The 16,094-nt window shown below is 41.1% G+C and overlaps 2 protein-coding genes across 2 annotated transcripts; one reads left to right on the forward strand and one right to left on the reverse strand.

The window, feature by feature from the left end:
- Positions 1-515: 515 nt before the first annotated feature.
- On the forward strand, positions 516-6,103 carry LOC131335875 (cell division cycle protein 48 homolog). The gene is made up of 9 exons (XM_058371427.1): positions 516-747; positions 1,873-2,038; positions 2,124-2,352; positions 2,453-3,219; positions 3,329-3,550; positions 3,910-3,981; positions 4,189-4,470; positions 4,692-5,051; positions 5,462-6,103. Exons 1-9 carry the CDS (start codon positions 686-688, stop codon positions 5,759-5,761), a joined length of 2,460 nt encoding a protein of 819 aa, XP_058227410.1. The 5' UTR covers positions 516-685; the 3' UTR covers positions 5,762-6,103.
- A 4,505-nt stretch (positions 6,104-10,608) lies between these two features.
- Positions 10,609-15,288, reverse strand: LOC131335876 (leucine-rich repeat receptor-like serine/threonine-protein kinase RGI4). The gene is made up of 2 exons (XM_058371428.1): positions 12,132-15,288; positions 10,609-11,309 (listed from the first exon to the last, which is right to left on the reverse strand). The coding sequence occupies exons 1-2, from the start codon at positions 14,959-14,961 to the stop codon at positions 10,813-10,815; spliced, it is 3,327 nt and encodes a 1,108-aa protein (XP_058227411.1). The 5' UTR covers positions 14,962-15,288; the 3' UTR covers positions 10,609-10,812.
- Between the last annotated feature and the right edge of the window lie 806 nt (positions 15,289-16,094).

Genomic DNA, 16,094 nt, shown 5'->3' on the forward strand with positions numbered 1-16,094 from the left:
TGACATATTTTTTTACTTGAAAAAATTCTTTCATCGAAGAAAATTAACAATTCACAAAAAAAAAATTGTCACAAAGGAGTAAATAAAATAAATAAATGAAGGAAAAATAACCCAAATGAAAACCTAGCCAAAATTACAATTATTTAAACATATAAGATTCTACTAACTCAAATAAATACTTATATTTATTTATTAAATAAATAATTATTTTCTAAATTAAAGGTAACGTATTGTAAGAGAATAATTTGTCTCATAAAACGAAAAAAAATAAAATACATGAAATGACACCATAAATACTATTCCCTCCGTTCCAAAATGGGTGATCTTTTTGAGATTCCGTATATTTTAAAATGCTTATATGTTTTGATTTGTGAAGTTTGATATAATTTTAAAAACTTTGTTTACTAAAACTGATTAAAATTTATCAAACAGGTATTTTTTAATATTCATATTAAAAGAAGCTTTCAAAAAAAATACTAACTTATTTTGGAAGTGAGGAAGCAGGTGAGATGGGAAGTTCGGATCAGTCTAGGAGAAACCAACACGTACAGTTCCATGCTTCAGAAGGAGTCGGCCTTCACTCTCTCTCTCTGTATTTATACCCCAACAGTTCAGAACCTTTCCTCCCCATCAAGAAACTCTGAAAACCCTACTCATTGCCCCCCTCTGAAACTCATTCACAACAATGGCAGACCCAAGCCCATCATCTCAAAACCCTGGTCACCCTCCTCCTTCCTCGTCCGACTCGTACGTCTTTTCATCATAGTTCATGGCACTCAATTCGTTTCAGTTTCATCATTACCCATATTTGATTGGTTGTTTGAGAGAACCCTTTTCTTGTTTTTCTGTGTACATATTTTTTATTCAGGGTTTGGGGTTATGGGTTGGATTTAAACGGGAGTATGCTGGAATTTAGAGTTTTTGAGTTCAGTTGAAGCAAGACTTATGCTTGAACAGGGCCTGTTTGTATGAATAGGGCCTGTTTGTTTGACTGCACTCGTAGCGAAGTTTGTTTGACGGAACTAATAGTGAAAGTGTTTGTAATCCTGTAGGATATGTGATTATATCGAACTAATATTGATGAGAATAATAATACACACCCATGTGATATTTTACACCCATCTTCCGATGAATTTTTTATTCAGACTGAATATTGATGCAGGATTTGTACTTTTAGTGGGACAACTGCATGTATTTTTACATTGATAACAAAAATCATACTCCATAGTATATGTTGCTACTTTCTAATTTTGAAGAAGAGACGAAATTGTGCGTAGTAGGTGGTTGGCACGATAAAAAATGATTGGTTGGTTGAAATTTTAGAGATTTTTTACACATACATAGGAATTTCAAGAAATTTTTTTCACGCCAAGGGGCCAACCTCATAGAACTTTTTAAAACTAACCTGCAAAACTAGTACAATTAATGAGAATGAACTTTTTAAAACTAACCTGCAAAACTAGTCTGCTCGTTTTTTCATCTGTTCTTATCTTCATGTCATGGCAAATGTGTTGGTCATTGACTCGCTATGCTATGCTATGCTTTGCTTTTCTTCTCCTCGTGATGAGTTGGAACCAGTTGTGGAGTTACGTTATCTCTAGGCATCAGAGAGCTGGCGGTGCTGTGGGTGTTGTGTCTAGTCGACCTTCTTGATTGTTTTCTGCTTTTCCCCTATTTTGTTAGTTTTTTAGTTCTTGATCTGTTCAAGTCTTCTCGTGCAAAACTTCAGTTGTAATTGCTTCTATGTTCTATACATGTATCAAAGTTTGTAGTTTCTATGAGATGGTGACCCAGAAGGATTCTCATCTGCGTTTCTATATTTTTGCAAAGCTGTTTTCCCATTCTTACTTGAAGTTTTACTTGTTAATTCAGGAAAAGTGACAAGAAAGATTATTCCACTGCAATTCTGGAGAAGAAAAAGTCTCCAAATCGTCTTATCGTGGATGAAGCTCTAAATGATGATAATTCTGTGGTTTGTATGCACCCTGCTAAAATGGATGCTCTCCAGTTCTTTCGAGGAGACACAATTTTGATCAAGGTGATTTTCCTATTTGAATTTCATCTGCATGATTGATTATCTTCTTAGTTCTTAGAGCTTACAAACAATCCTCACATAAATATAGGGTAAGAAACGAAGAGATACAATTGGCATTGCTCTCGTTGATGAGCACTGCGAAGAACCAAAAATCAGAATGAACAAAGTTGTTCGAGCGAACCTTAGGGTACGCCTCGGAGATGTCGTATCAGTTCATCAGTGTCCTGACGTGAAGTATGGAAAGCGAGTTCACATCCTTCCAATTGATGACTCTATTGAGGGCCTCACAGGCAACCTGTTTGATGTATTTTTGAAACGTAAGTTCCATCAGCATGTTCATAGTTTGTGTTCTGTACTCTCTTTCTGTTATCTTCACAATTTTGTGACCTGTAAATGCATCTCTGATGTTTCTTACAGCATATTTCTTGGAAGCCTACCGACCTGTGAGGAAGAGTGACCTTTTCCAAGTTAGAGGTGGAATGCGAAGTGTTGAATTCAAAGTAGTGGATACAGACCCTGGTGAATACTGTGTTGTTGCACCAGATACAGAGATCTTCTGTGAGGGAGAACCCATTAAACGCGAAGATGAGGAGAGACTGAATGAAGTTGGATATGATGATGTTGGCGGTGTACGAAAACAAATGGCTCAAATCCGTGAGCTAGTTGAGCTTCCTTTGAGACATCCACAGCTCTTCAAGGCAATTGGCGTGAAGCCCCCCAAAGGTATCCTGCTTTATGGTCCACCCGGGTCTGGGAAAACACTAATTGCAAAAGCCGTAGCGAATGAAACAGGCGCATTTTTCTTCTTGATAAACGGCCCTGAGATAATGTCGAAGATGGCTGGTGAGAGCGAAAGCAACTTGAGGAAGGCATTTGAGGAAGCTGAAAAGAATGCCCCATCTATCATCTTCATTGATGAAATAGATTCCATTGCTCCGAAGAGGGAAAAAACTCACGGTGAAGTGGAGAGGAGGATAGTGTCCCAACTTTTGACTTTAATGGATGGCCTTAAGTCCAGAGCTCATGTGATTGTCATGGGGGCTACCAACAGGCCAAACAGCATTGACCCTGCTCTGCGGAGATTCGGGAGGTTTGACCGAGAGATTGATGTCGGTGTACCAGATGAGGTGGGAAGGTTGGAAGTCCTTCGGATCCATACAAAAAACATGAAACTTGCTGAAGATGTGAGATTCTATTTTTCTTTTCTGCCTTGTTTTACTTGTGGCACTACTATTGTCACTTAATAAATTCATTTCCTATGTTTTATTGACATTTGAAATGTTCGGTTTGAAGGTTGATCTTGAAAGAGCCGCAAGAGATACGCATGGTTATGTTGGTGCGGATCTTGCTGCTCTTTGTACTGAGGCTGCTCTTCAGTGCATTAGAGAGAAAATGGATGTCATTGACCTGGAGGATGAGACAATTGATGCTGAAGTATTGAATTCCATGGCTGTTTCTAACGAGCACTTCCTAACGGCTTTGGGGGCTTCCAATCCCTCTGCCCTTCGTGAAACTGTAAGTCTTGATGAACTCCTATGTGTGATCTTAGCACATTGAATCTATCTGGTGGGGGTCATTTGTAATGTTGAAATCAGTCTGCCAGATGATACTTGCCATAGTACGGAGCATTAGAAATTTCATTTGGGTGTGGACAGAGTATTTGGTCTCTCTCTCGCTCACATAGATACTCAAGGTGTCACAAACATGGGTTCGGTTACATTGGATTAATTTCTCAATTTAGGGAAGTAGATAATCTATCCTAAAATAAGCCACACCTCTGCCATAATATGTCTGAACTGATGTCATGGGTTTGATATATATACATGTATGTTTTCCTGATTATAATGGGCTTATGTTATTTTCTTGCCTGGCAGGTTGTGGAGGTTCCCAATGTGTCCTGGGCGGATATTGGTGGGTTGGACAATGTTAAGAGAGAGCTTCAAGAGGTATGCACTTAAGTCAATGACAACATATATTTCGTGTCTTTGTCTGATTTTGCAACTGTTATCATCTTCTGGTGGTCGCATGTGCTCTCAGCTAAGAACTTTTATTGTCAATTGCTTCTTACTTAATTTAAGCTCCATTCTCGTTTGCTAAGCGTGTGGCCATGTGATGATATCATTGTTGCGAAATATGTTTGTGGTTGCTTGCAGACTGTCCAATATCCAGTGGAGCATCCGGAGAAGTTCGAAAAATTTGGCATGTCTCCTTCCAAGGGAGTTCTCTTTTATGGTCCTCCTGGATGTGGGAAAACCTTGCTTGCCAAGGCAATCGCTAATGAGTGCCAGGCTAACTTCATAAGTGTCAAGGGACCCGAGTTGCTAACAATGTGGTTTGGAGAAAGTGAGGCAAATGTCCGAGAGATATTCGACAAGGCACGCCAGTCGGCTCCGTGTGTCCTTTTCTTTGATGAACTCGATTCTATCGCTACTCAGGTATTGCTATCTAAGCTTATACACTCAGGTATTTACTATCTAAGCATGTATATGCAAGTTGCCTGGGATCACAATCACCAGCACTTGAATGCAACCACAACTACATGTCTACATGGACAAAGCATTGATTCATCTCTTGGTTTTACTTCTTAGTATCTGGTTGTATCTGCTTAACCAACGTATCCTTTCTCTTTTTTCACTATCCCCTTTCCCACTCTCAGCGTGGGAGTTCAATAGGAGATGCTGGTGGTGCTGCGGATAGAGTTTTGAACCAACTACTGACAGAAATGGACGGTATGACGGCAAAGAAAACAGTATTTATCATAGGGGCAACAAACAGGCCAGACATTATTGATCCGGCATTACTCAGGCCTGGACGTCTAGACCAGTTGATTTACATCCCACTCCCGGATGAGGCTTCTCGTCTTCAGATTTTTAAAGCGTGCTTACGAAAGTCTCCAATCTCTAAGGATGTTGACCTGGCTGCGCTTGCACGGTATACGCAAGGGTTTAGTGGGGCCGACATAACTGAAATTTGCCAGCGTGCCTGCAAATATGCCATTAGAGAGAATATTGAAATGGTAAGAGATTTTCCTCTACTCGATTTTGCATTCAGCACTGGACAGATGATGATGACTTGAACAATTGGTATACGCATTACCCAGTCCTTTGTTGTTGTAAAATGGGATAATTAAACGGTAGGATGTCTCCGGAGAGTTTAGATATTTCATAGCTAGGGTTGGTTGGCTTGCCATTTCCTAGTGTCACTGTTTCATGAAGGAATACTTTTGTTGACATAGTTATTTTATCCTGCACCTTTTTCCTGGAAAACAAGAATAAAGAGAATAAAGAAGAGGGGCATGCATTTGGAGTAATGTAGAAATCGTCATATCTATGTTTATGTTCTCCTTGGAACTCGCTTGTCTTCGATTTTATTTGCTTGCACTTTACGTTCCATAATGCTTTCCCCTGGGTTTCCATGTGATGGCAGGATATTGAGAGAGAGAGAAAGAGGCAAGAGAACCCTGAAGCAATGGAAGAAGACAACGTATATGATGTTTCTGAAATTAAGCCAGCACATTTTGAAGAGTCGATGAAGTACGCCCGCCGAAGTGTCAGCGATGCAGATATTAGGAAATACCAGTTGTTTGCTCAAACTCTACAGCAATCGCGTGGAATTGGATCCGAGTTTCGGTTTCCAGATCGCCCAGGCAATTCAACAGCAGATGGAGCTTCAGACCCTTTTTCGTCTGCCGTGGCTGCCGGAGACGACGATGATCTGTACAGCTGAATCAACCCAATGCAGCTTGGAAGTTTCTACACAACTTCCACAAGTATTAGCCTTTTGCATGTGAAGATTATGTTTTGTGCTAACGTATGATAGAGTTGGCCTTTCAGTTGAATCTTAGTTTTTCAAGTCTTTTTTTGGATAAGTAACTGTTAAGTAAATATGCATATATAAGTTAGTTTTCATTATGTTTTGCTGAGTTAGCTCTTGAATATGCATCATGGGTGCATGAATTAGTTAGTTTTCGTTATTTTTTTTGCTTAGTTAGCTCTTGAATATAAATCATGAGTCTTATATTGGGCTACCTTTTTTCCATCAGTAAAGCTTAATTTTCTGGTTGCTGAAGTGCCAAGTTTCTGTCATGTTTTCTTCGGATTTCCGGCTTGTTCACTTGGGTTCCCAAACCACCCCTCCCCCTCAGCACAGTTTCCAGTAAGTTTTTATTCCCAATTATTGCTCCCATCTCTCTATCTATCTCCACTTATTACCTCAAAAACCTCCAAATTTTTTACCGTACAAAATTGCCAGAGTCCTGGATAATAGCCATATTTGAGATGGAAATGGCTGTCAAAAGTTATACAATTCCTAGATGAGAGAAACTTATTCATGGCTCCGCACAATCTTAGCCTTTCAAAAGTGTTTTGGATTATCCGGATTGAAAACAATTTCTAATCTATTACCGTTAAGAGATTGGTTTCAATCCGGATCGTCCAAAACACTCTTGGACAGCCGAGATTGAGGACTGTAAACTTTATTTACGGCTCTTCCGTAAATAAGATTTTCTCTTCTTTGATTGGAGCATTTGTCTTGGACACCCTCAGCAATTAACAAGTTTACTGTTTTCAGACATGATTTTTGGATGGAGATGTGGAGTGAAGTCGCATCTTAGTGTGTGAGTAATTTATGCATGATGGGATAGTGTCAACGTTCATTATATTGAGGTGGGGGATAATGCAAATAATGCATTGCTATTAGCATGGATTTTTTTTTTTTAATATTTATTTTTGGAACAGAACTATTAGCTTGGAGTTGTGTGGCTATTGGCTAAGAACGGTTTGAAGATGATTAGGTTGCTGACAACTTAACAGTGTTTCTAATCCCTCTTACGGAGTAATACAGAATTTTCAATCTTTGAGAGGGACATCTCTCTCTCTAGGTGAACACCCATTTGGGCAGTCTCACGTCAAAAGAATATCGAGAGTTAATTTAATATATAAGAAAACTCGAGCAGCTATCGTATAATTTGAAATTAATCATTTGAGTTACGTGTTAAGCTAACGGTTAGCGGGTGCAAATTTTTTACACAAACAAGGGGAATTTTTTTATAAAAAAATTCACGACCTTTCCATAGATTCCAAACATAGCCTAGTTTATTTTATGTGCCTGTTCCAAACTATCTGATGCAATGGAGCGATATACAACTATGGAAATCTTTTGAGTACACTTCCCCAAATTCCCCTCTTTTTTCTCTCTTTCAAGTTGAGTAATATCCATGATGCAACCTGTTTGTTTCACGAACTGGAGGAAGGTGCGATTTGATTTGACAAACAGTAACAGCGATTTGATTTGACTACGTTTTCAAATGAGAAGTCTCAATGGAAGATGAGATTGGTATATCTTGGCTAATCTTGAAATTCTAAAGTTAATGACCGAAAAAATATTCATCGCCTGAAATTAATGACAATGAGCCCAAAGTTGCAAGATTTTTATAACTAGCTAATATTTAATCTCGATAGCAAAATTTTTAACCAAATATAGTATGTATAAATAATGTAATGAGTGATACGGATACATCAATTCGAACAAACATGACGACCTGTCTTCCCTGTTATTACATTCAATTTTACTTGCCTATACACGTGTGTCTTCATTGGCATATACTCAGCGCATCTCCTATTGAGTTCTATATCTCTATTTTGGAGACCAAATCTCCATATTGGGGGGAGCTGTTGTAGTTTACTCCATCTTTTCTTCAATTTTTTTGAACTCTATGAGAAATTTGGAGAGACTCATCGTTTTTTTTAGAGATTTGGTCTCCAAAATGGAGATGATATCTCCATTTTTAGAGACTCAAAAGTAAATTTGAAGACCAAAACTCTAAAAAGAACGATCGGTTCCTCCATGATTTCCTCATAAAAGACAAAAAGTTGAAGAAAAGAGGGATCAAATTACAAAATCTCTCGTCAATATGAAAACTTGGTCTCTAAAATAGAGATATACATCTTGGTGGTGGATCTGGCTATGATGCCCCAGTTCGTTTCCGTTGGAATACAGATTGCCCCAATTTGATTCCGTTGAAGTATGGATTGTGTTCATATTTATGGAGCATCCATGCTTCAATACTATTGTGGGGGCATCATCACAGGAAAATTCCTCGGAAGGAGATGCTCCAGAGATCTGGAAGTTTTTAAGAGGATCATTCGTGGGCCCCTTTAGTACAACCTTCGTCATGAAATGTCCCTATCCTTGCCATCTACTTGCTTGCTTGGGGAATGTTAGGGTATTTACTTTCCCGAAATCATTATGGCTTCTTTCTTTGGTTGAGTCGTATACTAGTACTAGCATTTATATGTCAATCTTGGATATGAGATCCAAGAATAGAGATCCCCTTTATGTAATGGTTCTTCACATGGTTCTTGATCCGAGCCATACTGGATCTCTTTTCTTAGGCCTCAATGTGTTAATCGTATGGCCGAAAGCGCGGGCCGATTGATATTGATAAAGAGGTAGTCGCAATTATATAGTTATGAAGAAAAATGAACAATCAAATTTCTTGTGAAAAGTGCTATGTTTTGCACAGAGAAAAATACATCAAAGTTAATCCTTAATAGAACGAAACAGTATCACATTTGCATGTTGTGCAAATTATTGTGTTTCTAAACTTCGTCCGGGAACGGATTGACATGAAACCTATCTGAACTGACAGGTGAACAACATCCACAAATCCTATAGGTGGAGGTTTTGTTATCGTTCATAAGAAAAAACACAGAGAAAAATACATCAAATTTAATCCTTAATAGAACGAAACAGTGTCACATTTGCATTTGCATGTTGTGCAAATTATTGTGTTTCTAAACTTCGTCCGGGAACGGGTTGACATGAAACCTATCTGAACTGACAGGTGAACAACATCCACAACCACAAATCCTATAGGTGGAGGTTTTGTTATCGTTCATAAGAAAAAATGGAAAGGGTTGGGAATTGGGATAAGAGGGGCTCCACAATATCATCGTTCAATGGTTCTTCACAACTACACAGTCCTTGTTACTCTCTGCACTCATTATCTATCTGGACGTATGATAGATTCTTGAAAACTTAGTTTATACTAATTGGGGACACAATAACGAAAACAACCTATCGAGGATACATCCTCATGCTATTTTTTTGAGAGATCATGGAAAATGACTTGACAAGAACGAAAACAACCTATCAACCCATTCATGTCAAAGGTAAGGATTTTGGATTGAAACAGATGCCTCTAATGCCATCCACCTTATCAACAATGCTACAAGCACCCATCATCTCTACAATTTGATTGTGGATTGCAGGTTCCTTTTGCACCAGCTGGGTGATCCACCGTTGAGGCATGTCATGAGGGAAGGAAACAAGTGTGCGGACCTCCTAGCGCAAAATGCAAAATCACATCATTTTCCTTATTTATCGTATCTTTCAATTCCGTTTTGTATTAAGTATCAATTCTATGAGGACATGAGGGGTGTTACTTATCCCCGGACCTTGTATCCGTGTTTGTAGTTTTCTAATTCCATGTTTTAACCAAAAAAAAAAAAAGGTAAGGATTTTCGAAAGCTACTTACGCGGTGAGCAGTATACTGCATATGGAGGGAAAGAAATCTCAGGGTATCTCAGAATAAAGCAACAGTTCTGGACCAGGTGACTATGATTTTGGTGAATTTCTATTCGGGACTTTATGAGCTCGAGGATGAGAGCAAGTCAATTAGTAGCCAAGCGGAGCTTTGGCAAATTACATCTTCTCTTAGTTTGTTTTTGTTAGAATATCATAATCATATCATGATTTGATTACGATATTATTACAATTTCTGCGATTACGATTTGATTGTAATTAGTGAATTAGGATTATTTCCTTTCCATAGCTAGCTAGGTCTCTTCCCTTTGTATAAATAGATGATCCGTTGTATAGTTTTATTTATTCAATCCAATACACATTTTTCCCATTCTTGTTTTATTCTAACATGGTATCAGAGCTAGGTTTTGGTTGGTCAACTCCTGATCTGTCACCTCCTCGTGCATCCGAGCTGCACGTAAGGGGAGTGTTAGACTTGTTCCACATCGCTCATCTAAGCCACCCAAGCTTGGTTAATAAATTCTAGATGCTATTTCACCTATAGCCAATTAATTTTAGGTTGAAACCCTCCAAGAAATCTAACATGATTTCTCATCCTCGTTTTATTCTAACAGTTTTGTACATGTTGCTTTTGTTTTGTTTCAGTACTTGGCACTAGTGCTGGAGTTTTTAGGTTTGATACGGCAAAACACACCACCTACATCGCATAATTCACGTGCGTGTGCGTAAAAGCGTCTTCCAAACACAACGCAAACTACCAAAATCAGTAAGAGTGAGGATTGAAAATGCGAGTGTAGTCGAAGAATTGAGAGTGAGAGTTGGAACATTTTGAGGATTACGTGACTAAGCACACAACCACGTGCATGTAAATCGCTGCTGCACGTTTGATATAAGCACAACTGCACAATCTCTAAAACCAAATGAACAATGGCCGCAAGGCCCGCAAATATGTGGTGGGCTAAATTCATTGTTTCTCTGGTGCAATAACAGAAAACAAAAAGATGAATTTTGCAATAAGCAAAAAATCAAGGAAAGAACAAAGAGAAATGAAGTTCTCAATTGATTGGTTCTTCCTTTGGGGAATCGTCCCATTTGAGATTTGGTTTTGCAAAATAGCTTCATTTGTGACATAATTGAGGAACAATAATTCTAAAAATGCTATACACTGAACTCCATTAAACTCCTTAAAGGTTACCATCTACTTCTATTTCAATTGTCATTCCACCTCTTGTTATTGATTAATATTACTTCCTGAGAGATAACTACCTGACGAAGATGAATAGACAAGCGAACAATTCGACGACCCCTGAAGGAGCATCAACTGAGCCGGAGTCACCGACGACGACGAATACGACCCAACTTCCGAGTTCTTGGCGGATTTTTTGGCCTCCCCTCCCGCCCCGGACTCCTGTCGAATCTCCCTTAGCAATGCCACGACGTCTTTCATAGCTGGACGGTCCTCTGCGCGGTTGCTAGTGCAGAGGAGGGATATGCCGAGCGCCTGGAGCATTTCTTGTATCTGCGTGTCGGGATGACCTTGTAATTTCGGATCAATGATGTCAACTGGGTCTTTCTTGCTCTTGAGGTGGTCGCGGACCCATTGGATGACGTGTTGGTTTTCGGGGAAGGATGGGTCCACTGGTTTCTTCCCGGTTATGGTTTCAAGCAGGACTACGCCGTAACTGTAGACATCGCTCTTCTCGGTGATCTTTAGCATGCAAGCATACTCTGTAACAATTCAGGGGAAACAAATTCGTGATTGAGTTTTCCATGAAAGATAAAGTTTGAAACATATTCATTGTCCACACAATTATATGCATCACAATCAGATGCCAAGAAAGGTCATTGCAAAAAGTTAGGTGAATGGAACCATTAATGATGTGATTGTGGGGTAATCCATATTCCATGCACCATACAAGTGAGGGTTGCAAATTGCCAAATACATGAAACCAATTCTCAACTTGCAGATAAGGAAGGCTTGAAGCATCCCATCACAAATCCATAATGTTGCTGTCATAATCACATTAATAGAGAGTAGAAGATTATTCATAATCTTGATATAATTCACATGGCAATAATTGTTGATGCATATTTCATCTCTAATCTAATATTTTGCTTCTTGTCAGAGTGTAAGGTCAAGTGTCAAAAATTATTCATCCCTTTACCATTTCAAAAATTTACTTCGATGATACTAGGAATATATGGTGAATCATGAACGGTTTGACAATATCCTACGAATGACAAAAATGCAAATTGACATTATGTATCATAATTTATTTATTAATGAAGATTCCGCGACGTGATAACCAATGTAGTAGTCAATATTTACTCTTCGTTTCTAGTCGATATGGCATATCTCAAATTCTATTTATCCGGTTTTACACTATTGTTCGACTAGTAGACGATCCAGAACAAATCAAGTTTTCCCGGTTCCTAGGCAAAGGATTTCTAGGATTTTGGAATGAGCATGACAAAAAGGCAATCGTTAGCTGCTGCTACTTCAAATGGAATCAATTAAAGTACATAGTAGCAGTAGAAGGAAATCTTTACCAGGTGCAATGTAGCCGTAGGACCCGGCAAACTGTGGTTTAGCCGAAAACGTGCCATGTTCATCCTCCACCAGCCTAGCTAATCCAAAATCGGCCAAACAGGCCTCGTACCGATCGCCCAAGAGTATATTGTGCGCCTTGACGTCCCGGTGCAGGATAGCCGGGACACAGTCGTGGTGCAAATAAGCTAACCCTTCGGCCACATCCAACGCTATCTTGAACCGAATACCCCACTCCACCACTCTGCCACCGCAGCCGCCTTCGTGTAACAATTCACCTAATGTACCATTTGGCAAATGATCATAGAACAGTAGCTTTGTTTTCTTGTTAGCAGCCCAACCCAAAAGCCGTACGATATTCCGGTGACGTATCCGCGCCAACGTGGCATTCTCCGATGAGAATGCGGAGGCCGAGTACTTCTCTGCCGGCTGAAATCTCTTGACCGCGATGGTTAGCCCCGAGGGGACGTTTGCTCTGTAAACGACGCCGGTTCGTCCGTGGCCAATTACATTGCCATCTGTCAAGCATTTGGCCACGTCATCTATAGACAAGTCTAGCTTTTGGTATAGCGTGACGTCCCATGGCGGTCCCATCTCCGCCATGTCACCATCGCTTATGTGGGCCTTGTGGGCCCGCCTCTGACCTCCGAGGATGATGTAGAGAGCCGCGAGGAGGAGCGCGCACGCCCCGCAGAGGAGCACCACCATTGCCACCCTCGCCGCTCGGCCGTGCTCTGCGGAGCCTCCGCCGTTTCCGGCGGCGCAGCGGTTGCCGGATAAGCAAAGGTTGGGGTTTCCGTCGAGCATGCTCAGCGGAAGCTTCGAGAAGAACGAGGTGTCCGGTACCCGGCCGGAGAAATCGTTGTCCGATACGTTGAGCACGACGAGGTTTTGAAGGCCGGCGAGATATTGAAGGTCGCCGGAGAGTTGATTGTGAGAGAGATCTAACACTCCGAGCTTGTTCAACGCCGTGAACTCCTCCGGAATTTCGCCTGAAAGGCCGTTGCAACTGAGATTGAGAGCGATTTCCAGCGCCGGAATCTTACCAATGCTCGCCGGAATCTCACCGGAGAGGTTGTTACTGCTCAGATCCAGTAACTGAAGCCCCAAACAGGATCCAATCTGCGTTGGAATCGGGCCCGAAAACCGGTTCTTCGCCAGGACGAGTTTGGTGAGCGAACTCAGCGATCCGAGACTCGGACTCAATGTGCCTCCGATGAGATTATCGGAAACATCCCCATACTGGAGCGAAACAAGCTCATTCAGATTCTCCGGCAGGTTCCCAGCGATGGAGTTGGAATGCAAGTCGAGATAAGTCAGATTCCGGCAGCCGGAGATCTGCGCCGGTATAACCCCGGTGAGCTGATTTGATCCGAGGTCAAGGAAATTCAGATTCGACAAGTTCCCAATCTGCGGCGGAATCGGTCCGGTGAGGTCGTTGTCGTTGGCCCGAAACCGAATCAGGCTCGAGCATTGTCCGATCTCCAGCGGAATATTGCCGGATAAATTGTTGGACAGCAGCAGCAACTTGTTCAGCTGGGTCAATTGGAATAAACCTTTTGGGATGGGACCCGTCAATGCGTTTTGCGACAGGTCGATGGCTTGCAGATTGTGGCAGAACGAAATACTCGAAGGTATGTTGCCTTCGAGCTTGTTTTGCCACAAGAACAGGATCGTCAGATTCCTGATATTCCCCAGTTCAGCAGGAATTGAACCGGTGATTTGATTGTTATCGAGCTCAATCTGAGTCATACCGGCACAATTTCCCAAATTTGACGGTATTTCCCCCGAGATTTGATTGACGCTCAACTGCAACTCTTGCAATGATGTCAAGTTGCCGAAACTATCTGGGATTTTTCCAGTGAGTGAATTCATGGAACAGTCGATAATCAACAACTCACTGCAATTACCCAGCTCGGTTGGAAGCGTGCCAACTAGATTGTTTTGCCAAAGCAAGAGATTCTGGAGGTTTTTCAGATTCCCCAAGGTCCTCGGAATCGAACCCGAGAGAGAATTTTCGTACAAGTAGATGAATTGGAGCGAAGTGCAGTCTCCAATCTCGGATGGAATTTGGCCCGAGAGGAGTGCCGTGTAGATTGCGATCGTCTCGAGCTTTTTTAATTGGCCGAGACTAGGAGGGAGGAAACCCGAGATGCTAGTCTCGGCCAATCCCAGCATCACCAAGTTGGTGCAGTTTCCAATCTCCTGGGGCAACGGCCCCTGGAGATTCTTGTTTCCACCGGCTCGTATCACTTCGAGATTCTGCAAGTTCCCAATACTGCTTGGAATCCCGCCACTGAGTTGGTTGTCGTATAATATCAACGTCGTCAAACTAGTGAGGTTCCCCATTCCGACCGGGATCGGACCCACGAGGCGGTTCGAATTGAGATAAAGCTCCTCGAGTTTGAGCAAGTTTTGGATCTCGCTCGGGATTTCGCCGGTCAAGGCATTGTCGCTCAAGTCCAAGTACGTGAGTTCGGGGAGCGAACCGATCGCGTTCGGGATGGAACCGGTCAGGTTCGTTCCCGACAAGACGAGCTTCTCCAAGGAGAGGAGCGAGGCGAAATTCGAAGGGACGGTACCGAATAAATCGATATAAGTCAAGTTGAGCGCCACAACGTCGTCGTCGAGATTGCAGGTGATTCCGAACCACCCGCAGGGGGTGTCATCGGTGGAGTCCCAGTTGTTCAAGGCCTCGAGGGATCCGTTGAGGGTTTGTTTCCAGGAGAGGAGGGATTGGCCTTGTGGGTTGAGGGCGAAAGAAGAAGTTATGATGAAGGAAAAGAGAAGGAGAAGAGTGGAAAAGAAGAGAGGCCATGGATTTACAGGCATTACAGCTAGAGTACAAACTTCAATGCTAAGGACGAGGAGAAGGAGGAGGAGGGGTTTGAGGAGCCTAGGGAGGAGGAAGAATGGGAGAATACCAAAACCATGTCTTGTGGGCTAAGGTTTTTAAATAGGTGTTTATTTAAATATAGTAATGAGAGAGAGAGAGAGAGACCCAGAATCTCTGGATCCAAGAAACAGCTAGGCCATGATGTTTTTTGCAGAGAGGAAATGGAATTTTTAGAGGTTTTTTTTTTGGTATGCTTCTATGGAGGAGTATTTGTTTGGGAGGAAGTGGGGAGTGGGGGAGATGGATGTCATTTTTTGAAAAATGAGAGGAAGGTAGATGGGGTTGAGCCCTGAATGAGTAGTGACTCTGCCCATGTTTTTTTTTTTTTTTTTAAATGTCAAACATTTATAACATCACATGGGCTTTTGTTTTGTTATCAGTACTAGACACTAGCCAGTACTCAGCAGCAGCTTTCTTTTTCTTTCTTTTTTTCTTTTTTGGGTTAAAAGGTTTCATTTTGTTGAATCACCTTCCCATAGTTAAATACTGGAGTGACATGTAACAGACTCTGGGCTTGTTCGTTTGGAGTACTAAAAACGTATACAGTGTCTAATAAATTTTTTTTATTTATCTTTTTTTACTCATTACTTTTAAAAATCTCTCTCAAAACTCAAACCGAATAAGCTCATTTGTTTAATGATCGATGTTGCCGACTTTATTGTGCTCGATATGTTTACCATTTGTATACAAAAATCAAGTTGAAGATTATGGGTAGAGTGCTGCTATTGGTACAGCAGCTTGGGCATAGATAGCGCGTACAACGCGCGTTTGGATCCATCTTGGGTCCAACAAAGATAATCAGATCGAACCGTTTATTTTGTTCAATATATTTTGCTTAAGGTCCCTGTAAAAAAATCAGCTTCATCCGACATTGATAAGGGCATTAACAAAGCGTCCAAAATCGCTTTAGAAATTTTCTTAAGCAATTTTGGACGCTTTGTAAACGCTCTTATCGTTGTCAGATGAAGCTGATTTTTTGTAAGAACCTTAAGCAAAATGTATTGAACAAAATGAGCGGCTCCGATTAGTTTTGTTGGACCCGAGACAGGCCCAAACATGCGTTGTATGT

Source organism: Rhododendron vialii, chromosome 8a, assembly GCF_030253575.1.
Source record: "Rhododendron vialii isolate Sample 1 chromosome 8a, ASM3025357v1".
Classification (NCBI taxonomy): Eukaryota; Viridiplantae; Streptophyta; class Magnoliopsida; order Ericales; family Ericaceae; genus Rhododendron; species Rhododendron vialii.